This window comes from Mchenga conophoros, linkage group LG18, assembly GCF_057382185.1.
Source record: "Mchenga conophoros isolate Kocher_MC1m ecotype Shallow Benthic linkage group LG18, M_conophoros_male_GT1.1, whole genome shotgun sequence".
Classification (NCBI taxonomy): Eukaryota; Metazoa; Chordata; class Actinopteri; order Cichliformes; family Cichlidae; genus Mchenga; species Mchenga conophoros.
The window spans coordinates 32,524,994-32,550,837 of NC_140543.1; the positions used below are offsets into that span (position 1 = coordinate 32,524,994).

The 25,844-nt window shown below is 41.3% G+C and overlaps 1 protein-coding gene across 6 annotated transcripts in view; it reads right to left on the minus strand.

Moving 5' to 3' along the window:
* LOC146554218 (uncharacterized) overlaps positions 1–25,844 on the minus strand; it is a 135,715-nt gene that overhangs the window by 15,292 nt on the left and 94,579 nt on the right. For 5 of the 6 annotated variants that reach the window (XM_085253208.1, XM_085253212.1, XM_085253209.1 and 2 more), the window contains 6 exons: positions 19,447–19,766; positions 16,704–16,901; positions 12,581–12,689; positions 9,269–9,328; positions 8,362–8,618; positions 3,373–3,432 (listed from right to left, as the gene is read on the minus strand). In XM_085253208.1, coding sequence (XP_085109334.1) covers positions 3,373–3,432; positions 8,362–8,618; positions 9,269–9,328; positions 12,581–12,689; positions 16,704–16,901; positions 19,447–19,766 — 1,004 coding nt within the window. The remainder of the gene's footprint in view (positions 1–3,372; positions 3,433–8,361; positions 8,619–9,268; positions 9,329–12,580; positions 12,690–16,703; positions 16,902–19,446; positions 19,767–25,844) is intronic. The other variant, XM_085253210.1, reaches the window with a different exon arrangement.

The window sequence follows — 25,844 nt, forward strand, 5'->3', positions numbered from 1 at the left end:
AGGACCACCAGTGTGTCTGCTGCTGGTCCATGTGTGGGCCACATCTGGCAAACCAGATCTGGGCCACCAAAAGGCCGTCATTCTTTGCGGTGTGTGGGCCAGATCCGATCCATACCAATTTTGCTATGTGGGATTGTTCTGTTCTGCCTGGTGTTGCACTGTTTTTTTGCACTCCCTGTGTTGACTGCCTGTTATATAAATCACCGTAATTTTGAAGGAATGCTGTCTGGTTTCACTGTGACTACCACATGGTTGAAATGACAATAAAGCCACTTGACTTGAAAAAATACCCTTCATAAATAAACTTTAATTTTTAATTACCTTTTAATAAGAATTAATCCAACTACTATCATTATGGCCGGAGCATGAAACGTGTAATCACTTCTAATGGCTTTTTGAGGCCTTTAATCTGCTTGAAAACTCATGAAATTTTGCCCTTTGAATTGAAGATGGCATTTCAGGAGATTATTCATGCTGTTATACTTTTGCCAACTCCTCCTTGTTTTTTTGTAGGACCAACTTCATATTTGGTTAGTCTCAACTACAAACCTGGGTCATAATGTGGAGTTTTTGAGTTTTCGTCAAAAAGCATGGCCGTGGCGACACAGCAAATTTCAATGATCTGTCACTTGCAGACAGCTGAGAAACTAAGGGGCTGCACCAAGGTCCAGTATATGATAAAGAAGGATTATTTTGAATTTTGAATCATTCAAAGCTATTCTAGTAAATTCCCAAAATAAAAATATAGAGCCAGAAATGGAAATAATAGGCTGCCCTTTGATGTCTTCATCTTTTTCACAACCTAAGGACTGTGGACTGTGGACTTTGGACTCACTAGTGTGTCCAAAACTTTCTCAGGTAAAATAGTCAAAGCTTTTAAGATGTTGCAGATAAGCCACTTTGATGATGAAGAATCAAAAGCAGCCACCCTGTCCTGCTTCTATATAAGCTAACACCAACCTGTTTGTGTGATATCACTTTGATTGGCTCTGTCGCTGCATTGTAAAAAAGCCCTGCAGCAAGCCTAAGACGCCTTCCTCCATTCTCTCTGTCTTTGTCTTAGTGTTGCTTCTCCAGGATGAAAATGGCATGATGACGCAGGTGGCACCAGCAAAGGATGACTCACTGAGCAGTGAGTGCACATACACTTAATGCGTAAGCACGAACACACACAAACACACAGACAAAAAGCAGCAGACTCCTCAGTTTGTATTCCTCACAGATAGCACATCATAAATATCCTAATTGATTTCAAGCAGCTGCATGGTTCTCGTTCATCATGTCTCCTTAATTTCTAATGATTCTCATGCTATGCTAGATAAAGAAGTAGGATGATGAAAATATTTTAGTAAATTACCGCTAAAAAGTGGCAACCAAGTGACACTTATCCATGAGAGGAGACCACATTTCAAAGAATGCAACATCAATTTCAGCCAAAGATAATGCGTGAGATTAATTTGCATTTTGTATTTGTACACATATCATGTCTTCTAGCTTTTCTAGCTAATGGTACACACTCTGTTATACTACCCATGTTCTGTATTCATTGCAGTGGATAAATCTTAGCACAAAGAGTAAGTGAATTTGTGTTTGGTTGATTATTTCTTTGTTTCTAACAATGCTTCTTGGCAGTAAATCTTATATCAATGGAAAGCCTGTTTATTTCCCATTAAATGGTGTCACATTTGTAAGAACAAAGCATTTGTGGGTAGAGCAGCAGTTGGGTTGTGTGTCACACCCATGAAAAACTTGACAAAGCCAGACAGCTTATTCTGCTATTGACTCTTGTTTGGTGTTGTTTATTGGATTGGGTGATTGAAGTCTGAAAAAACAAGACATACTGACAATTTATCAATTTAACAACCGGGGGGAGGCTCAGTAGCATGTGGAAGAACCACACACGGCTCTCTGGAGGTAGTGATCTTGGACCGGTTCGCTCACAGATTGGGTAGGGTAGCTTGGGTAGGCTGTTCATGCAAGAGTGACCAACACAGCCACATTTGCTGACGAATGCATCTGACAGCAGCGTGTTGCTGCGTGCAAAAACTGTATTTCAGTGTTTGCTATTATCCATACACACACACACACACACACACACACACACACACACACACACACACACACACACACACACACACACACACACACACAATAGCAGCCGCCCTCGGGTAACTCTGAAAACGTTAGAGCACTTTTGCAAATATGTGATGTCTTGATAAATCGAGCAGGTATTTGAAGTTCACACAGCACCATTCTCACATGAAAATATCTTAAAAGTTTATTTTGTGACCCAGAAAGAGTATTATTTCAAACTCCGCCACTCTGTGTTCCTCCGCCGCTGCCTCGTTTCGAGCTGGTTGGAGACCAAAACAGACAATCAGATTTTTTTTGCATCCAAGTCTGTGATTGGCTGGTTTTGTGGCACAAATATAACGATGTAGAGAAAGAGTTGAGCGTGCACGAGCAGAAATGTTGAGAGCGCGAGCAACACATTGCGAGCAAGCGCAAATGCAAAAACTGAGCGAGATGGGCTGCTGTTGTGTGTGTGTGTGGATAATAGCAAACACTGAAATACAGTTTTTGCACGCAGCAATGAATTTTGTTCACTCAAATTTAGCTTTTCTTTACTCAAAATAAATTTCTCCTCAAAATGCAACACTTGCACCTGCAATTTTTTTATGTGCGCTCAGAATAGTGGCACAAAAATAACGCCATAAAATTGCACATTGCTTACCATTTGCATACAGATTCATCCTTTTTCTGTTGCCATTTCTCTTTTTTTTTTATCTCATTCTTGAACCTGAATAACCTCTTGGTTATTCACGATTTGTTGTTAAAGCACCTACAAGCCTCTATATTGAGGCAATCCAAGTTAAGCCAAGAAATCATTGGGATTTTTAAACATTTTAAAATAGTATACCAAGTTCTTAGACTTCACTAGAATATTATAAACACACTGAATATACTGCATGAAAGAGTCAGACACTACAAGACTCCCTTTGCACTGAACTGTTTACTCCAAGCAAATTTGAGATTTTAAAACTTTATATAACACAGTTAGAGCCTGTCCAGAACTGCAATAATGACATAATATGATATTGTCCAATAATGATTTTAAACAATTACACTTATTAATCAAGGTACTGGTGTTAGAAATTAGTCTTAGAGTTGTTGTTTTTTATACTTGTCTCTTACAAATATACCATACAATGAAACCTGCTTTAGTATCAACAGACAGAATATGCAGGTGCATGTAGGAATGAACAGCAAGGTGGAGTGTTGTTCGAGATGTTGAGCAGGTGGTGCTTGTGATGAATGCATACAGAAGGGTGAATGTACTGGGGTGTGAAGGTGTCAATGGCAAGGACTCACTCTGGCCTTGGCAGCAGGGGTGGAGGGGTCTGATGTCTTGTTGTTCGGGGTGGAAGAGACCTGAGGAGACAACCAGCACCCCTGGTCAATACAACCTCCAACCAACCAAATGCTACACCACAACGAGGTGGACGACATGGGTGTGATCAAAAGAATGCAAATGCCTGGACCAATTGTGTGAGTGTAATGGATGTTAGAGCTACTTAAAAAAGAAGCCGAAGAACCAAATACATTAACCAAATGTGTGGGTGTATGAATAATATTATATAATTGATAGTAGTGGCACCGGTTAAATGTTAGAATTTATTTTTGGGACAATTTAGCATGAAGATCAGGAGTATTGTGCATTCAGATGGTAGAAAACTGGAACAGATGGAGCCTTTTTAAAACATGACATTAGTACAAATGTAGTAACATTTTTCTTTTGTTAGTGACAAAAGCTAATCAAATACCATCACAAAAAAAGAGTGTCGGCTTATTTATACAGTCTGAAAACAACAAATCAAATGTCACATTTCTGGAGTGTACCACTGCTCACATAAACAGCACTGATATTATTGCTAAATACTGAGGTGGGAAAGGCTATTAGTCACATAAACTGCTCCTGAATAGAAAATGTAAACATAAGCAATTTAGTATCACAAAAGACTGAATGAGTCAGTGCCAGTAATTACGATGCAGGGCGCCGATGTGTTTGTGTAAAGAAGCTTTCAAAGAGTAAAAGCGTGTTTTGAAAAGCAGGGAAGATGCTCCTGTGAAACACAATGCCTGAAAGAGTGAATGGAGCGGTTAAGTACAGTTCATAGCAATATTTTCCCTTCCGACTGCTCTTTTGTTACACACAGAAAAGTACAAGGTCAGGGCAATTTCACAGAACTATTTGCACAGAAAGCAACAGCTCCTTTTCTACAGTAATCTAACTTTAATTGGCCATACAATCATGACTAAACGCTACAGGTTGTGGAAGTTAAGCGTTGCTGAAAAGGTGCATGGATTGTGTTCCCCTGAATGGGAGTAGTGGCGACGTCTATGCTGGATACAACAACACCCAACCAAACACTGCAGTATGACCAGGCAGGAGAAAGTAATGGATGTGAAAGGAAGATATTAACATAAATATTTGTTAATCATTGTGCACCTATTTTGGTGCACAGAAAGACACTTTGTATCTGCAATTTCAGAAAAGGTCACTACAGACACATGGAAATGAAACCGATGTAGTTAGTGCAAAAGAACGCAAATTAACTTTGACTATCTAGAGAAACACAAAAACATACAAACAAGTGGACAAAATGTCAACAAGTGTATGAGGAATGCAACTATTAGTTGTGAGAACATTTAAATATAATTCAACATTTTGCAAAGTAGACGTTCTTGATCAGTGTGCGTGTTAGTCCCCATAGGGAAATAGTTTCTCTGCATTTAACCCATTCACCCAGTGAAGCAGTGGGCAGCCACCAATGCAGCGCCCGGGGAGCAGTGTGTAGGGACGGTACGTTGCTCAGGGGTACCTCAGGGTAGCCGTTCAGTGGAGTCGAACCCCCGACCTTCCGATCATGGGGCCACCACTCTACCTACTGAGCTATCCCTGCCCCGATTATCTGAATGATCAACATAAAGCTTGAACCCATTAGCTTAGTTATTAGCATTCAACCCTACCAGAACCTCTGAAGCTCAAGAATAAACATATTTTATTCCGATTTCATTGTGTGTGCACGTATGTAAATTTGCCTGACTGTATTTTGCTACTCTTTAGCTAATACTACGACGGACGTAGCTAGTGCGACATCAACCATTTTCATGGCTGCAAAACAAAAGACGATGCCACCAGGAGCTGTAGGTGCGAAACACTCATTTGTTAATGACAAGTTATTAGCCAATTAGCTTGTGATTTTATAATAAACATAATTCTCGATTTTGAATCATGATATGACCAAGTTTTATAAAAGTGACTTAATTTTTTATTCAGTATGAACCAAAACAAGTGAACGAGCCTGTTAACCTGTAAACAGACAGCAAATCACCGTCCGCTGGCCCTCAGATAGAGAGCACTTTACGTACACAGCGTGAGGCACTTCCCCATTAGCTTTTTTTGTTTTTTTTCATATTTGGAAGCCACGTCCATGTTTTCTACTATCTGTGCATAAACAGAAAACATTCACAAGTAAAAAAACACATATTAGCCATTTCCCTGCTTCTGTTTTCCAAGCCTATCCAATTGACCTCCAGCTCGAGCTTTAGTAAGCTCAAAACGTCTGAGAGAGACGTCAAACTTCTCAATAACTCCCAACAAGAAAGAAAAAAATCCCTGAACATTTTCCAAAATGGCTACTTTCTCAGCACAATATTGTTCTGAGGCAAAACCACTCTCTGACGGACAATAGAGAAGATATAATGGATAGAGTGGACACATTATTTCACATGGCAGGGCAGACAGAGAGAGGATGATGCCTGTGATTGAAAGCGACGGCACACCCCTTCCTCTAGACACACTGTCACATAACATTGAAGGGAGACGGACAACACAGTCATGTCTCTGATCCATGTCATGACATGCTGGGCAACTTTAGGGTGGTGGAATACAGGTAGCATGCATGCTTCCTGTTCTGTATGTCATTCTGAGATAGAACATCATCTGTCAGAACATTTGCATTGCAGCAAGATGCTGTTAAAAACTGGATATTTCAGAAAGAGGAATATGTTAAAAGATTGATGTTAGAAGGACGCTGGAAAACGAATATAGAGTTGTAAAGTTGCTATTTTCTCAGTTAACATGTACACGCCCTTTAAAATGCCCACAGTGCAGAAGTGACATGTTTCTGAGTTATTGTTATTTCAAATGGTGTCAAATTATATACACTCAGTAGCTCATGTGAGGATTGCTTTTCTCTCTTACTCTCTTCTCGTTTGGCTCTCAGCGGTCGCACTTTTCTCCTCTCCCTTATCTTCCCTGCTTAGCTTCTTATGTCCTTGTCTTGTCTCGTGCTTTTTTCACTTTCCTGGAACACACTCTCACAGTCTGTTTCTAAAACCTAAAGAGAATTATGGATTTGATCACCTGGTCTCTGAATGCTATTGACACCCTTTTCTCAACGAGAAGTCTGGGCTCGTGAGAGCCCGAGTGCCCTGGAGGGACTTTCCCTGCCGGATACACGATGGACGGGTGGCAGACATGCAGGATCGTGTGCCTGGCGGGACTGTCGATCGAAGATGCTGAAGATATCTACCTATTCGGAACCATGATAACAGGGTTCTTGCTGATCGGAGCTGGCTTGGCCCTGGCTGGAAAATTAAGAAAGCGGAACGGGCTGTTCAAACTCCCCCAAGGCTGCCCACTGGGATTGAAACGATGGGACGAGGTGCGGCTTCTCAGAAAGGGCTCACTGAAGGCAGCATGGTTAAGAGCTTGGAGGCGCTAACGGCTGCAGTGAAGGCTCAGAATAACACCTCTGAGCGTATATTGGATTACATCAGGGAAGAATCCACTCGGAACAACACCTCTGGATTACACGCGGGTCGTGAGGTCTCAGAATCTGCTCTGTGAGCAAAAGACTGAAAAGACCACAGAATTGAAGGTAAATAACATCATGGAGAAACTCGCAGCTATCCAATGGGAGATTGAGAGACCAGTGTCGGAGTGTTAAAAACAGCTTGAAATTCTCATCAGTTGTTTCTAAAAGAAAAATCACCATTATGATGTGGCTACCCCTTCGGCGCCAGCTGTGGGCTCAAGGCCGGAGGCGAACAAAAACACCCTGATAACCACTGTGTTGAGTCTGTTCCTTCCCATTCCATGCAAGGCCACCTGGGTTGGCTGGTAGACTGTTTACTTAGCCTGGCAGGGCGAAGGACACTGTCTCAGCTGAACTATGGACACGCACACACACATACACTTACACTGATAAGCACACACTCATCCTTCGATGCTTGTTTCCTGCGGGGGAACACGGCGGGTCTGTGTGCCGCGCTGGAATGGTAACGCTGTGCAGGGCGGCTGCTGTGTTCGCTTCGGATTACTCCTCACCCCCCACCCAATCCTGTGGCTTGTCATGTCTTTCACAAAGTTGTACTGTGGACATTTATGTGCTTTTTGTGCAGAGGAGTTTTTTTGTTTCCTGTTCTCATGCTGTCCTACCATGGAGGCAGAGCATGAGTAGAGGTCTCTTTTTTTTCCTCTCGTACTTTCCCACTGTAGTATATTCAGTGTTTTTCTGTAACGCTACCGATGTCTGACTTGTATCCCCATGTAATGTCTGTGTTGTGTGTGTAAGGTCGGGGGTGGGGTGGGTGGGGGTGGGGGGGGGGGTCCCATTTCACTGCAGGGCAACCTGCATGTGGCGAATAAAGCTTTAATTGATTGATTGATTACTAGTGTTCTTCTCTACTGTAGGTCTAACCATAGCTGCACCGTGCCAACGGCACTGCTGTACGGCACTGCAAATATAACTGAATCCAGTGTATTCCGCAGAGTCAGAGCATGTAGTCATCTGATCGTTTCTGCACTCCAGGCACTGACATTGTTTGTACAGAATTATGAGGATCCAGGAACACATTTACAATGTTTCAGGAAATCCACTTCTACTGCGAGAAAGATTTGCAGTGCTGTTCTGAGAGTTTGTACCAGGACCTATTATACAGTTAAGGTAAAACACTTGAAATACTTTGAATTCAGCATTTTTCAACACTACTTTTATCTATTTAAAAAATGTTATCTGTTTCAGAATGACCAGGAATTAAAAAGAAAAACTGTAAATTAACTATGAAATATGCAGAGGTTAAATTAAATATATTCTGACATCCAATCTCAATCCCAGAGTAAAGGAATTAATTCATGTTATTATGCTGTATAACACACATGCGCTATTTAAAGTACAAACCACCCATCGCCAAATCATTCGCTGTTACAAGAAAAGCATTCATGAATCTTGACAGGTACATCACTGTCCTGAATTATTCATAGTACTCTCTTGTGCTGTCTCTTTGTCTTACCTTTCCTCCACCAGGCTGGTACTTGATGTTGTCAATAGAACCAATCTTGGAACGGACGTTCTTTAGATCTGGTGTTGGAGCATTGATGGGTCGGGGGGTGCGGGGAGCACGGGGAACAGCTGGTTTCTTATCCAGGGGAGTCTGCTTGGGCACAGGGGGTTTGGTGATGACCCGACGGCGGTGAGTGGCACTGGATTCTCCATTGGTGGAAGCAGCCGGGGTAGCAGGAGCGGCGGTTGAGGCTGGGCGAGGACGGGCTACAGAGAAACAGAAATTATAATAAGTATAATTTATATATCACTATAATAGTATAATAATTTATATTCTAGTATAATATAGTAAAATTTGTGAAAATGTAAAAGCCTACCACTATGTCATTTACTTTTTATGAAAGTATGCATTGTTTTTCCTTCCTACTGTTGCCAAGTGCTTGCTCACAGGGTTTGTCTGATTGTTGGGGTTTTCTCTCTATTACATTTAATGCTTATACAATAAAATATGTCGCTTAATTATTTAATCTAACATACTTATTACTCTATATTACCCCACTTCTACCAGTGTTGTGACACTTCTGCCAGTGTTTGAATAAAATCATGGAGGACAAAATTTTCGGGCTGCATCTGAAATTTTGGTGGTAACCTTCTCCCACGTTTGGGCCCAGAATTTTGTGTTACCATGCTGGTCCCTGCTTTGATAAAATACCTCAAAGTGGTCCTGAAGTGGATACAGGGACCTGACTGGTAGAAGAAGTACTGGAAATACCCAAGGAGCTTTTGTAGTCATTGATGTCTGTGAAACTAACTTACAACTGCATGAAAACATGTGTATTGTGTAGTTTGTGTATCTCTCCCCCCCCCCCCCAAAAAAAAAAATTAACCTGTTATTTTAAGTATTTTATGTTTCTTACGTGTAGTCTTGGGTTTCTTGGCCTCACTGGTCTTGCTCTCAGTTTTGTCGTTCTTGTTGGCTGTAAGTGGAAAACAGAAAACAGGTTTTTCGCCATAATTTTTAGGTAGCAATACAAAAAAAATAATGAGGCATTTCCAGCCTCAGGTGGTGCCCCTCTAGCCATTCCAAAAATAGGCTTAAGGTTGTGAGGAGTTAGGGTACTTATTTTAATGCTCCAGAAAGAAGAGGGAAAAAAGGAATATAGAATATATATTGGATTAGATAGAACTTTATTAATCCCTCGGGTGGGTTCCTCTGGGAAATAGGTTAAGTAAAAAGAGTGGAAAGGTGAGCATGAAAGGAGTATATATATATATATATTTATTAGGGGTGCAACGATACTCGTATCGCTATTGAACAGTTCGATACAGTGCTTTCGGTTCGGTACGCATATGTATCGAACAATACAACATTTTTAATTTATTTTATCAACTTTCCTTCTGACGATGCTGTCTGTGTTGAGAGCTCAGTGGATCTGCGTTCGACTGCTCCGCCTAGGCTGCACTGTCGAGCGCTGATCCACTAAGCGCAGCGCAAGCTAGCAAGACAGAAGCTAAGCTCGTTGCAACATGGCAAATTGAACCTCCCCCACCCTCATTCATACGGAGCCCCGCAGGGGACATGGGAGAAAAAAAAATTAAGACGGACTCGCAAAACTTTTGCGAGATCTCGCAAAAGTTGAAATCCAACAAAGCTACTTAGTTGTAATATTACTCTTTCTGGGTCACAAAATACACTTTTAAGATATTTTGAGGCGTGAATGTAGTTGTGTAATTGTCAGATACCTGCTCGGTTTACAAGACATCACATATTTGCAAAAGTGCTCTGACGTTTTCGGAGATCTGACACCACTATCTCGAAGCTAACGGGAGGTCGAGACCTACTACAGCTGGGGGGAACACCGCTTTCCCGGCACATCGTGCCTCGACCTCCCGGTTGGCTTCGAGCTGGCGGCCTCCGAAGAATGCAGCTAAAACTTTTGCGAGATCCCGAGTTTTTTTTGCGAGATCTCGCAAAAGTCCGTCTTAATTTTTTTTCTTCTCCCATATCCCCTGCGGAGCTCCGTACATTCAGATCTGGCCTTTGGAACTATTTTGGTCTTCATGTGAAGTATGACCCTGAAGGTAAGCGCGTCATGGACAAAACAGTATGTCGGATGTGCCACACAATGCTCAATTACATGGGTGGGAACTAGTGCATTAGCGCAGTTTGCTCGTTAACGTGTTGACGCTGTCTAGCCCCACGCACTGGGCAATCCGCGGTAGCTCGTTAACGAAGATTTGCCGTGTTGTGGCATTAACGTCATTTCAGATTAACGCTGACAGTACTAGTGGGAACACAACGAATATGACTGCACATTTGCACCAACATCATCCTAGTGCAAAGACAAGTGAAAGCAGACAAAAACAACAAGCACGCATGCTACAAACTTTACCCGAGTTATTTAGACAGCCGTTAGCACATGATTCTCCTTATGGGGACCTGATATGTTTAATATGCTGCTGAGAATATAGCCCAGAAGAAGCGTATAGTATAGCTTTTATTTTGGAAAGAGACATTTCTCTGTAATAAACTCTCTTTTCCAAAGATGAGTGATTTCTCGATCAGATCGATTTATTTTTTTATTATTTTGTTGTTTCAGCAACATTAAATTTAAAAACTGTACTTTTGAGTGAAAATATATATTTATAATTTAAATAAATGACAAATTAAAAAGGCATTAACATTTTTTGTATCAAAAAAATATCGAACCGTGACACCAAAGTATCGAACCGAACCATGAATTTTTTGTATTGTTGCACCCCTAATATATATATATATATATATATATATATATATATATATATATATACATAAAACACCCTGTTGAATAGGACACTTCTTTTCACATTAAATTATAGTAATGATCCAATAATATGACAGACAACATTAATGACTAACTTGAGCTGAGACTTCAATATTCAGCATCTCATGAGTTATTTGTTTATTCTCAAGTCTGTGGACACCAAATCGAAGCTATAAAGAGAGTGAAGAATAGACATGTACAATCACTGCTGTTGTCACCTCCTGTCTAGCTGATGTTACAGAAAACTGTTAACCGTACTAACACACGGTAAATTTAGAAGTGCTAAATCACGGCTCTGCCATTCTTACCTTGCTGTAGAGTTGTTTTCTTACTTGTTATTTCCGAAAGACAAGAAAACTTGGATGAACTTGTCACATTTTTTTTTGTGTCGTTTGGTTTTGGTTACTTTTGGGATTAGTTTTGATCATTTTAGTTTCTTTTATAGTATTTCAAATATTTATATTTACATGCAATATTTAGGCAAAGTAAAATACATTTAGAATAGATATGATTATACAGACCCGACAACCAAATCAGCTGACTTACAGACTGATCAAATAATCAAAGACTAAAACTAAAAATGTTTTGTCAATATTGTGTTTAATTAAGCTTTGTGAGTGTAGACTATTGTTTATCACTATATTATATGTTTCTATATGATGTAGTTTGAATTTATCACACCTACTTTTAGGTTTTATTGGCAACGATGTGATTATTTAACTGATATGTTCTGCCCATAGATATTTATTTTTCTACAATATTGCAGAGCTGACTGCTTAAAGGCAAAATCAGACAGAAACTCAACAATTTCTGGTGACATGAAGTTTGTTAACTGCATAACATGAGTTTCCAGTAACAGTATGTACAGTTTTTGATAAAGCCACAGTATGTAATACTGCTGTGATGTGACAGAAACATCATGGACTTGGACATAACTGTTGACACTGGGGCAAAAGTCTCAAAGAGTAACGGAGCACTCATGCAGCTAAAATGAAACATAAACCCTACAGCACATAACACCTATTGCTGTGAACTGGTTGACTGAATCATATTGTGTGAGGGTACACACAAAAAGCTCATATCTCCCTTGCTCTGAGAGGTGAGATACTGTTTGTCATGTGCAGACAAAAATACCAGTTGGGCTCTTCAAAAGCCAGCACTTGAATCTGATTAAGTCTAACATATGGTAGCAATTCAGTTAGCCTGTTGATGCAGCCTGGAGCAGCGCCAGTGTGCAATGCAAGTCACTGTTCGAGCTAGAGCAGCGAGTGAAGTTTCCTGTTGCAGAGAATATGTTGAGATACTAATAAAGGTGATCTTATCTTATCTTATCTTATCTTATCTTATTTCATATCATGCAAACCGGTACAGTCAGATATGCTGCAGGTGCAGCAAAGGAACTGATGCTGCACTGTATCCTCGTACCTGCAGTCTTGCCTGCAGCAGTTGCAGAGGAGCCATTCTTACTGGCAGTTGTACGGGGAGCGGGCGTGGCCTTTGGCACAGGTGGACGTTTTTCCCCATTTTCTGGAGTCTGAAGAAAAACCAAAGAAGAGATAAACAGCTGTGTTCCTGAATTTTACGTGTATGACTTTGTGTATGACTGCTGTGTGCATAAGGAGTGTTTTCCAGGCTTTTATAGTGCAGCCAAATGCAAGTAGAAAATGAAAGTGACAAGAGAAAAGAGGAGGCTAACGTTTTAACATTGGGAGATTAAAAAGGACATTTGCGACAGATGGTGGCTGATATCTGGAACCACATGGAACAATCAGGGCTTTTAAAATGATAGTAGGCAAAAGATTTGTATGAAAACGCTCTCAATCAGTGGAAGACCTGTGTCATCCAAGCATGGCCAACAAGAGGACATTATTAATAGCATGACCACAGGATTATACAGTATGTTTAATTTCAGAGTCCATAATCCAGGGATCTTCAACTCCAGTCCTCGAGAGCTACTGTCCTGCAGCTTTTAGATGCATCCCTACTCCAACACAGCTGAATCAGGCTGTGTCCCAATTAAGAGACCGCACGCTTTAAGTACGAGCACTACGCGTACTACGTACGGTGCATACTATAAGTACGAGAAGTGCGGAAGAGAGAGGCCTGTGAAATGGGACGGTCTAGCCTTCGTCACGCTGTTCAGGTTGCCTAGCAACCATGATACTAACCACGAGAAACGTTTCATACAGCTTTGTGTGACAGAAATGAAGGAGAAAAATGTTTTTTTGCTCATTCATTTTTGTCATGACATCACTTTGATTAGTTGAGTATCTGAGGCTGAGACCACAGGACTGTAAAACATGACTGTTGTTGGTCTTCATTTCTGTGCTGAACAGTCATTTTAAGATTAGCTAGTAAATAACAATTAGCTAATGTTGTTCATGAGACTAAAATCATCTCACTGTGGTAATGTAAATATAATATGGCCAATATTATATGTATTGTCAGATTAGTATGATATATATATATATATATATATATATATATATATATATATATATATATAAAATTTTATATTTCCTATCACCTTAAATCTTCAGTCAAAGACAAGTATCTTTGACAGTGTATATACAGATGTGTTATACATAAGAGACAAATATTGTTCTCTTAATATGTTCGCATTATTACATTTAGCTTGCTTACATATATGTGTAAAAAGAAAATGTACAAGCTGTGATAACTGTTTCTGATAGAATGAAGAGTAGACTGATATATGAAATATTCCTTTATTGGGTGAGAAAATCAGACCATGTCATAACTGCTTTAAGTCATACAGAATAGATATCAGAACCTTAAACAGGCTGACTTCTGCTAAATGGGTCAAACTGGGCAGAAAGTCTACAAACACATAACATCCTTATAGAATATGATGTAACACTATAGATCAACTTACCTCAGAATATATAAAGCATATAAACAGTTACAGCAATATGATGCAACAAACACAGCAGTGCTACTGATCCAAAATACTCAAAGCTTCATAGAACTGAAACAAACATTTATTTTAGCTCCATTCTGCTGCTGATACAGACTTTAGGTTTCTGAACATTAAACTTGTTGCTGCCTTTCATAGTGTGTAACTTGAAGGCCCTGAGTACTTTCTCCCACACTGAAAACACTGGGATGATAAAATTACTTGAACATTACCTAATAAGACTGATTCAGGACAGACAATTAGTTATGTTAAACTTTCCTAGCAGTCCTTCACAAACAGGGAACAGTCTGTCTATTCTCTCCATCTGTCAGCTGCTGCTGGCTCTTCCTCCTCCTCTTCCTCACACACTGCTGAGTTTGTCCTGGTGGATCATCAGGGGTGCAAAGCCTCACAGATGATGTGCAGCAGTGGGTCCCTCAGTCTGTTCTCACTCTGGACACTTGCAGTTGTCACACATGGAAATCAAATGTGTGATAAGCTGCAGGATTCAAACAAGTGTAACTTATAAACACATGTTCAGACTTTTATTCCACAATCAGAAAGAAAAAGAGAGAGAGTGCAGGACAGACAGACAGGTGACAGTCTCAGGTGTACACACTGCTACAAACAAGAGGATTTAGTGTTTGTGTTATTACGAGTGCTAAACAAGAAGAGTCCCAGATGGTACAGTGGACACATGTGTGACTGCTGTGATTAAAGCATCTTTCTTTCAGCTTAAGGAGTGAACCGTCAGCTCGTTCAAACACACGTTAAAGTCTGTTTGGCTCGACACCACCGAACAGAGGCAGCAATATAACATAGCTAACATTAACAGTGCAGTGAATCCTGCTTGTGCCGTGATATTCAGGACTGCAAACCGAGCAGCATCACTGACTTTCAGCCTGTTGTGTTTGTGGATATATGACTGACTTTAATTATCCATGAAATCATCACATTCTCTGTAAGATTAAGGTCAACTATATACATATATATATATATATATATATATATATATATATATATATATATATATATATTGAAGTAGAGGCTTTAAAACCAAGTTAACGCTGAAAGTACAAACATCACTAATGTCACATAACTTTGCCGACATGTGGCCAACAGTAATGTTTTAATGTTCTTTGTTATTAAACATTCGCACATAAGTAAGTGACATCATATTCAGTACTTACTTTTGACAGTTCACTCTTCTTCTGCCGTCTGCCGTATTTTTCGGTAAAATTATCCACACCCACCGCTGCGCTATGAATTGTGGGATATATGGGACCACGAAGCGTGCACCGGACTGTCGCTACCATTGACTGTAGCTACCCGATCCATACTGGAAACCCGATCGGTTCCCCGCATGCGCAAATCTTAGGTCACTTCCTCTCTTTGCCAACATTGCGACATTCAATATATTTGAATGATACGGTTAGCGCCCAGTTAGCACCTAGTATTTCTCAACAGCTCTGCCTCCTTTTCGACTACGGGGACATTTAAACAATGGATAATCCGTATACAAACAAATGCATGCTTTTCTCCTCAACACAGAGCGTTCCCCGATTGAACAACAGCGCCGTAAAATAAGAAAAATGGCGCCTAATTAATAATACAGACTTTGTAATATGTCACGTGAAGATTCATCAGCCAGATGAAGTGTTCACTGACAATTGACAGTGATAGCGGACATCATCATCACTATTCCAATCAATCCTCTCCACACAGACAAGCATAAACACACTCGACTATCACTAAATCAAATTTAACACACGTTTTGTAATGACGCTAATTCAGTTTACAATAGGGCTCATTCGCTCGGTCAGCAGGGGGCAGTATCCTCGTACACTGAGGAATAAACTGCCATTAAATGAACAGAAGAAGACGAAGAAAACATCTGCGCATGCGCGGTACGGATCGGGAGTCCTGATCCGTAACTATCTTTTTATTTTTCGTTTTTGTCTACATTATATTGAAATGTTTCATTATTGGAAACATTTTAAGAGATTATTATTCTTAACATCTTAACAGATACTCTGACCCATAACTATCGTAAAATGCTTCAACCGGAAGTAGACACCTTTTGCGCATGCTGGGTATCAATCGGGTTTCCGGTACAGATCGGGTAGTGACACGGACCACGCTTGATATTTGGGGAAATCGACGGCGCATTTGGAGTACACTTTGAATTGGGACAGCCGTCGTCGCGTGGCGGTGACGTAATCGCACTCAAAATGCATACTTCAAGCGTGCGGTCTCTGAATTGGGACACAGCCTCAGATGGCTGAATTACCTCTTCAGTGTGCCGTCAAGGTTGGCAAAGGCCTGGTAACAAGCCATTAATCTGACTCAGGTGTGTTGGAACAAAGATAGATCTAAAAGCTGCAGGACAGTAGCTCTCGAGGACTGGAGTTGGAGGCCCCTGCCATAATCTAATGGGCAGTGGTGGTTACATCGATCTTTCATGTATGGGTGAAATATATATTTTAAAATGTGAAATGGCATGTAAGGATCCTATTTTATAACTCTGAAATACATATCTAGATATTAATGTAGACTGAGAGTCATCCAGTCTTTACCAAATAAAGACATAGCTTGCACTGAAGATATACATGTAACCTTGTGTCTTATACTTACCTTGGCAGCCTTAGCAGAGCTAGTTGCTGTTGGCGGCTGCTTGGCAGCAGTAGGTGTAGTTGCCTTGGGTACAGGGCTTTTTTTATTGGCTGAAGCAGTGGTGGGGGAGGGGCGTTTGGCCGAGTTGGCCTCGCCATTTGTGGAGAGAGTGGATGGGCGTGATTTGGCAGAATCTGGTTTGGTGGAACCTGCATTAGGCTGGTGATTATGAAATTAAAGAAGCCAAAATAATAGTAAAAAAAGGAGGACAGCGCAGAAAAGAAAGGAAGAAAAAGAAAGACAGATAGAAAAAGAAAAAGCTGCAGTGAACTCAGCAATGACTGCAATGACAGCGTGATATAGCAGCCCAGCCAGCAACCATAGATAATCATAAAACAGGCCATAAATTATAAAACCGACTAAGCAATTTATAACCAGCTTAGAAAGGTCATGATTACTAAATAATGAAATTACAGGCCTCAAGTGAGATAAAATGAGCAGTAGCCCACAGCTGCATGTAATATGGAAATTCAATGTCAGACACTGGACAGATTCACAAACACGTCAGCTAGCATGCAGTTAGTGGACAGTGAGTTTCATTTGTGTAAGCTTATAATGTAGAAAGTTGTATGAAAACTCTCTGGCCTCGTGGCTTTAACGTAAACAGTTAGCTTAAATGCTACCTACTGGGAACATGTCAGTATGAAAGCGGTTTATTTGCCAGTTGGTCACTAAAGTTCTTTGGGTTTTTGTCTTTACTCCTAAATTTATACTCATTTACTCCAAAGGTGATAGTCTATTATGTATATAATTCTGTTCTGTATGTATACACTTGTTTCATTAACAGTAAAGCAGCTAAAACCGATTAATGAAACAGGTTCAATAGAGGGGAAACAATGAGACAACCTGAGGCAATACAAATGGTTTTACAGGTCAAGATATTTTTTGTCAAGAACATTTTTTTGTCACTACTAGCCTCAGTGTAACTATTACTAGTATGAGACAATAACTGGACCCTACCAAGGTAGCACAGAGTATCCAACTCCACCAGAATGGCACATCAATACATGCCAGTGCCAGAGGTTTACTGTGTCTAAAGAGCATAGAGGAGATTCCAGGAAACAGGCAGTTACTCTAGGAGAGCTGAAAAGGGTTGGTTCTTAAGCCAACATCAAAACCGGTATTTGATCCTTTGTCTAAGGAGGAATAGGACGAGCACTGCCAGAACTACAAAATGACCCCCAGGAGGCCACAGGTGTGAATGTTTCTGACCAAACAATCAGAAATACACTGGATGGCTCAAGGGCCTGACGTCCTCTAGTGGGCTGTATTACTGTTTGTCCATCCATCTATCCATCTTCTTCCGCTTATCCAGAGCCGGGTCGCAAGGGTAGCAGCCTAAGCAGAGAAGCCCAGACCTCTCTCTCCCCAGCCACCTCCTCCAGCTTGTCCAGGGGAACACCAAGTCCACCAGAGAGATATAATCTCTCAAGCGTGTCCTGGGTCCCAGTGGGTCATACCCAGAACACCTCACCCAGGAGGCATCCTTGTCAGATGCCCGAACCACCTCAACTGGCTCCTTTCGATGTGGAGGAGCAGTGGCTCTACTCTGAGACTCTCCCGGATGGCTGAACTTCTCACCCTATCTCTAAGGGAGAGATATTGCTGTCTGTAATATTCTTCAACATGTTGCTCAACATCAGTTTGGTGGTGGGTCAGTGATGCTCTGGGAAGGCATATCCATGAAGACAGGCACAGACCTCTACAGGCTGGGAAACAGCACCCTGGCAGCCATTAAGTATCTGGATGAAATCCTTGGACCCACTGCTGGTGAAGTGGGTCCTGGGTTCCTCCTGATGGACGACAATGCCAGGTCTCAAGTGGTAAGAGTATGCAAGCAGGAGAATTTATCCTGGAGAATAAAGGATGATTGACCCCAACGCTCACTTAACGTGAATCCAAAAGAACACCTCTGGGACATTAGGTTTCAGTCCCTTCGACACCGCCAGGTTACACCTCAGACTGTCCAGAAGCACAGTGATGCCCTGGTCCTGATCTGGGAGGAGATCCACCAGGATACCATCTCACTGGCAGCATGCACACAAGCACACGGGGGACATGCATACTACTGAGTACCATTTTGAGTTGCAGTGAAATTTCACACACACATATATATATATATATATATATATATGTGCATATATATATGTGTGTGTGTGTGTGTGTGTGTGTGAAATTGCAACTCAAAATGGTTGTAATTGTGTGTGTGTGTGTGTGTGTGTGTGTGTGTGTGTGCACGTGTGTGTGTGTGTGTGCACGTGTGTGTGCACGTGTGTGTGTGTGTGCACGTGTGTGTGTAATGTAGTCCTGTCAATCAGAAAATAAAACAATTATTCCAACTGGCGCACCTCAAACGCTATTCACACCAAGCTTAGGGTTACCACCTATGATGTCATGGGCCTCAGAAGGTAAAATACTGGTGTGACCAAGACTTAGGACAGACACACACAGACCTCCCCTAGCACACACACAAGAGATAAAGGAAATATGTTTCTGTGATTTCTGTGATCAGCTTCTGCAGCATTTGTAAGCAATTGTGTGTCTTGCTCAAGGACACTTCACAGGCTTTCGTTGCAACTGTGGGAGGTCAGACTTGTTATTATCGGGTGACTGCTTTTACCACGATGACTGTGCAGTTTGCGTGCTGGAAATGTGCGTAGATGACACTAATTATTCTCTTTATGCGTGTCTGTATGTGACCCACCTTGCTCTTGCTGTCAGGGCTCGCCAGGGTCTTGTTACCATTCCCTGTGGGAGACTTGGCCGTCCCTTTCACACCCTTCTCCTCCTTCTTCTCATCTTTGTTGGTCTTCTCCGGCTTGTCCACCTTTTCCGCCTTGTTGTTTTTCTCCGCGTTCATCTTCTCTAGCTTTTCCTCGTTTTTGATTATCTTCTCAGACTTCTGGTTTTTGTCTGGGCCGTAGTCCTTCTGCTGTTCTTCCTTCTTGTCAAAGTTGTCAATCTTGTCTGTTTTCCCAGACACGGTGTCTGTCTTCTCCTGCTTGTCTTTGTTGTCAGATTTAACTGCGAAAGAAAGAATGCTGTCATTAGCGTCAGACTATTTTAACAAACCCTGTTGCATAATGAGTAACGGGATGTGACTGGAGACAAAAGAGCCCACATATATAAATTCAAAATTGTAACAAAATTCTAATAAATGTCATCAAATATCAAGATTCTGTTCAACTTACAACATGATTTTGAAAGCTGCTTTGCAGTAAGCAAAAGGGGGATGTACATATTATGTGCAGTCTAGTTCATATTCTCAAAATCTCTATATCTCTAGCTTAAAAACAAAACAAAACAAAAAAAACGCCACTGCACTTTACAGGAAAGGCCAGAGTCATCTTTATTTTCTGAGGCGGCTGAAGTCCTTCAACATCTGTTGGACAATGCTCAGGATTTTCTGTGAGTCTGTTGTGGCCAGAGCTATCCTCTATGCTGTTGCATGCTGGGGCAGCAGGTTGAGGGTCGCAGATGCAAATAAACTGATCCGCAAGGCCAGTAATGTTGTGGGGATGGAGCTGGATTCCCTTAAGGTGGTGTCGGAGAGGCGAATGTTGTCCAAGATAAAGACAATGCAGGATAATACCTCCCACCCACTCCATGACGGGCTGGCTAGTCACAGGAGCACGTTCAGTGACAGACTGAGATTACCAAAAAGCACCACTGAATGACACAGGATATCATTCCTGCCTGTGGCCATCTCCCTGTACAGCTCCTCCATCTAACACACTGTAAACACTGCAATAGTTACATCCTTTTTGCACACACTCTTTTCTACTCAGTAATGTTGCTGTCAACATTCTTGACATTTATTTATAATCACCTCCGTCAATCCTTGATATTTATTATTTAGTGATTTGTATATATTGTTCTATTTCTTAAATTTCTTAAGTCTGTAACATATTGTATTGTTAAATAGTCTTGTCTGTTTCTGTTATTGATATTTATACTGGAGCAACTGTAACCCACATAATTTCCTTAGAGATTAATAAAGTATGCTGATTCTGATTCTGATTTAAGATAAGTGCTATCTGAGCAGAAAGCATAAATCCGTTTTAACATTTTACTTTCTACAAGGTTAAATAAAAATCAGCCTCACAAATCAATCATCCAGGCATAATTTAAAACATTCTGTATGTTTTAAACCAGCGGTTCCCAACCTTTTTTGCACCACTGACCGGTTCGTTTATTGTATTTATGGTGGATAAATACAACAAAATAAAACCAGTACTGGTACCAAAAAAAAGATTTATTCATAACACACGGGAAAAGACCCAGAGAAACGGAGTTAACGATAAAAAAAAAAACGATAAAAACCCTGAAAACCATAAACTGAAAATCTCAACTCTCGTGGCCCGGTACCAAATGACTCACAGACGGGTACCGGTCTGTGGCCCGGGCGTTGGGGACCGCTGCTGAAAAAATAAATAAAATAAAAGACAAATGTAGTAATGAGTAAAAGAAACCAAAGCTGACTTATCCACCCATCCCGGATCTTCTCTGAGTTTTTTCTGGCACTAACAATGTGCACTCATTATTTGTTAAATGGCCCTCGTCATATCCGTGTAAGCAAAGGCCATCTGAGGCTATGAAGAAACCATGTCTGTGAAATGATAAAGATTATTCTGTCCTGTGAAATGTGAGAATATACAGTGACATACAAACAGGACCAAGCTTGAGCACAAACTTTAATCCAGTGTGGCACCTAAATGATGACACAGTGCTAATGTTGAAGGTTGTGTTCACCAACAAAACCCATCACATCAAATGATCTTCTGGTTGCAACTGCACTTTTGTTATTTATAGATTTGAATCTCCACATGGAAGGTTTTATGTAGGTCGAGGCAGCAGATGATTCTGGGTCTGGCTGGTAAACAGGCCAGCACCATCTATTTTATTGCACTGCCTTATGTAAGAGGCTGTATCCTCACAATAATCCATGTCAGAGGGGTCAAACCCTATCCAACCCTGAACCCTTTTTAAGAGTCGATCTGTCATCTTTTTTATGAACTAGATGACTTATATCTCTCTTATGATTCATCTATAATTAGATTTTATTTGTCTTTATTTGTATTGTACTGTTACAAAATATCTAAACCGTTTCTTTTAAGAAACACCATCTATCATTAAATGCTTAATAACTACAAAGTGCAGAGTACTCTAACAGATTGGAGAATAAAACTAAAGCAAACACAAAATGAGGTTCCAGCAGGAAGGTTTTAAAGCTGCATTTGCAAGTGAAATTAATAGGTTGTTAGTCTCGATTTAAAGGTCTCGATGGTGATCTTAATAAATTATTCCACAACAGCAGAGCTCTACCACCAACTGAGTCCTTAATAATCTGGGAGATACTTAAATAGCTTGCGCCCTGTGATCTGAGTTATGGTGGAACATGGAGACCAAAAAAATGATCTTCAACGACGGTGAAAGGAGGGCTGTGTTATGGGCCCCGTTCTTCCGTATCTGGTTAACATCTCTGAGGATGATATGGCAATCACGGAGTGTATTTTTCTAATACATTTTTGTAATCATTCATCAATAGACTATCTTCAGCACCTCTCCCAAGAGTAAAAATCCTCAAATTAAATGTGGCGTGTTTTTCTCACTACGAGAATGACAGAATGACATCATGAAGAACAAAGAGTACAAAAAACACCTGAAGTTTGGCCTACAGGGATACTTCTACAAAAAATTTCCACATTATTTGAAACTTTAAACATGCCACTGTAATAATACTCGTGTTTACATAAATTCCAGTGTTTTTCAGTGTGTGACATGGTTATGAAGAACCTTTGGCGGTAATAACTGATCCACAGAGGAAAAAGGACAATAAAGTGAAAGAAAGAAAGTAAACAGGGATACATGAGGAGAGCAGAGGGGAATATTTAATGAGGTCGATGGGGTTAAGGACACAGCCGGCGGGGCTGAGGGCTGGGAGCAGAAAACGACAGAGGCCTTTTGTTGCCATGAAGACACATCTTATGTAACTGTGACAGTGGAAAGGCCTGGCTGTGCTGTACCCTAATGCCTCCCCCCCTCTTGCCCCCTGTTTACTGTGCGATAACTGCTCTTCCTCCTTTCAACCGATGGCAGCTTGCTGCTGCTGTGCTTTCTCCAACAATCAAGCAGCATCTACAGCTGCCATGAAAAAAGATCCATTTTCTTATGCTGCTCTTAACTGGAGCTGCAAACTAGCCTGCAGTAGAGATCAAATCAGGCACAAGCAGTAATGAGCACGGAAAGTTGCCACATGGATGGCTCACGTGTGCCGGTAAGGTGCCACAGTATGTTCAGCATTCAGTGCTACTGTCCTATTTATCCTGCTGCTTCTCTCTTTTTACTGGTTGTCTGCCCCAGTGATTTATTTTGTGGTGGTTTATCAAACTGTAAATGAAGTCACTTCCTGCCCTGGAAGGTTAAGCTAATGTTAATGCAAACTCATAACTTGCTGCAGTGGCTTCTTAAAGAGGCCTTCTTTGTTAAATTAATTTTAATGGCCTTGATGGCCGAGATTTATTGCAGAGCTTTGTCTGATTTTGGTGAAAATAAGTCAATATTATCCATTTCATTCAAATAGCAGCAAACAAACTAAAAGGAGAATTTGATGACAGAAGAAATGAGGCATCCTGACGTCTTCAGCTGCAGTGAACAGCAAAGGTCCATAAAATGTGTCTCTTATTCCAAACAATATTACTCAGCGTCTTTTTTAGTCTTTCGATAAAGGCAGAAATCAACACTGAGTGTTATAGAAACTTCTCACAGACAGTGAAATCCAGCCAGTGCAAAAGAATACTGAGTTGGCAGCACACTTCATTAACACGTTCCAGTTTGATCAATTAGATCAAAATCAGTGGAGCAGAGGCACACATACTGTCCTTTTCATGCCACACATTCCTTTTCTGTGGTGCCTGCGTTTAGCCACAATAGAACTTTACTAGTGATAGTTCAGCAATACGAAGCACAAGATTCAGCGACAAGCTTTCTGTGGCTTTAAATAACCTTCTTAAATCCTTCTTCATACAAGCCTAGAGACTGGTTTGTGATATCCTGGTAACCAAAGTGTGTAGTCCACAACCAGGTGGCAAGTGGTTGTGGGAGGTATAGCATGTGCAACCACACTGGCTTACTTAAAACAAATGCTGGTCACACAGCTGGTGACCAGCACAAGGAGGAGGTGCCAGGCTGTGGCTGCATAATGTTCTTCCACGTGCTACTGAGGCCCCCCTCGTTAAATGAATCAATTGTTGCCAATACATCCTCTTTCTTCAAACTTCAATCATCCAATCCAGTAAACGAAACAATGGCACTGGCAGACAAGCTTGAGTTTTTCATGGGTGCGACCCAAATACTCAACTCTGGTCCTCAACCCATAAAAAGGGGAAACAAACAGGCTTTTCAATGATATAAAATTTAGTGCCTGAAGCATTGTTGCAAGAAATAAACACAAATGTCCTCATTTTTTCGCCTCTATAGACTATGGGCTTCTATGGACAAAACAGATTTCCCCAGAAAAAGTTGATCTGCCTCGCAATTGAAGCCCCAGTCTTCACATGTGAAAAATACATCCGGACACTCATCAACCAATGTGCAAGATCATATCTGTTAGACTGTCATCAAATGAGATGAAACCCAATGATGAAGAAAACCCATTCCCCCTCACTGAATTGTCTTATTACATCTCAAACTAGAGAAGGAGATGACAAATTAAAGAGGCTTAACCTTAGAAATAATGAAAATGAATTACATCCAGAATAAATTTGAATCCCCTTGGAGGAAAATATCCTTTGGCCAGACAGCCTTCACAGTAGGATTAGCCTTGTTTTCGATCCAGCTACTCTTACAAATATATTATTGCCATCGCTATCTTGTCTTTGTAGGTAGTCTTGACTGTATGTAACCTTGCTAAACAGCAAGCTTGGTCTGCTGTCATTGGTGTTGCCATTTGTCTTTTATTTCTCTAGTGAACAGAGGTTGCCCGAGGGTCACTGACCAGTCTCTATGCCTGTGTGACTGAGACCTATTGAACGTTTACCTTTAACTGTTCAGCTGAGTTTACTAGTTATATGTTACTTGAATTATTCCTTAGTGAATGTGAAAAAGGTGGTATATATATATATATATATAAAAAAAAACACCCAGCACGCCCCTGCGGGCGGTTTATCCTTCAAGCTCGGGTCCTCTACCAGAGGCCTGGGAGCTTGAGGGTCCTGCGCAGTATCTTAGCTGTTCCCAGGACTGCGCTCTTCTGGACAGAGATCTCCGATGTTTTTCCCGGGATCTGCTGGAGCCACTCGCCTAGCTTGGGAGTCACCGCACCTAGTGCTCCGATTACCACGGGGACCACCGTTACCTTCACCCTCCACATCCTCTCGAGCTCTTCTCTGAGCCCTTGGTATTTCTCCAGCTTCTCGTGTTCCTTCTTCCTGATATTGCTGTCATTGGGAACCGCTACATCGATCACTACGGCCGTCTTCTTCTGTTTGTCTACCACCACTATGTCCGGTTGGTTAGCCACCACCATTTTGTCCGTCTGTATCTGGAAGTCCCACAGGATCTTAGCTCGGTCATTCTCCACCACCCTTGGGGGCATCTCCCATTTTGACCTCGGGACTTCTAGGTTATACTCGGCACAGATGTTCCTGTACACTATGCCGGCCACTTGGTTATGGCGTTCCATGTATGCCTTGCCTGCTAGCATCTTGCACCCTGCTGTTATGTGCTGGATAGTCTCTGGGGCATCTTTACACAGCCTGCACCTGGGGTCTTGCCTGGTGTGATAGACCCCAGCCTCTATGGATCTTGTACTCAGAGCTTGTTCTTGTGCTGCCATGATTAGTGCTTCCGTGCTGTCTTTCAGTCCAGCTTTGTCCAGCCACTGGTAGGATTTCTGGATATCAGCCACCTCCTCTATCTGCCGGTGGTACATACCGTGCAGGGGCCTGTCCTTCCATGATGGTTCCTCGTCTCCCTCCTCTTTCTTGGGTTTCTGCTGCCTGAGGTATTCACTGAGCACTCGGTCAGTTGGGGCCATCTTCCCAATGTATTCTTGGATGTTCCTTGTCTCATCCTGGACTGTGGTGCTGACACTCACCAGTC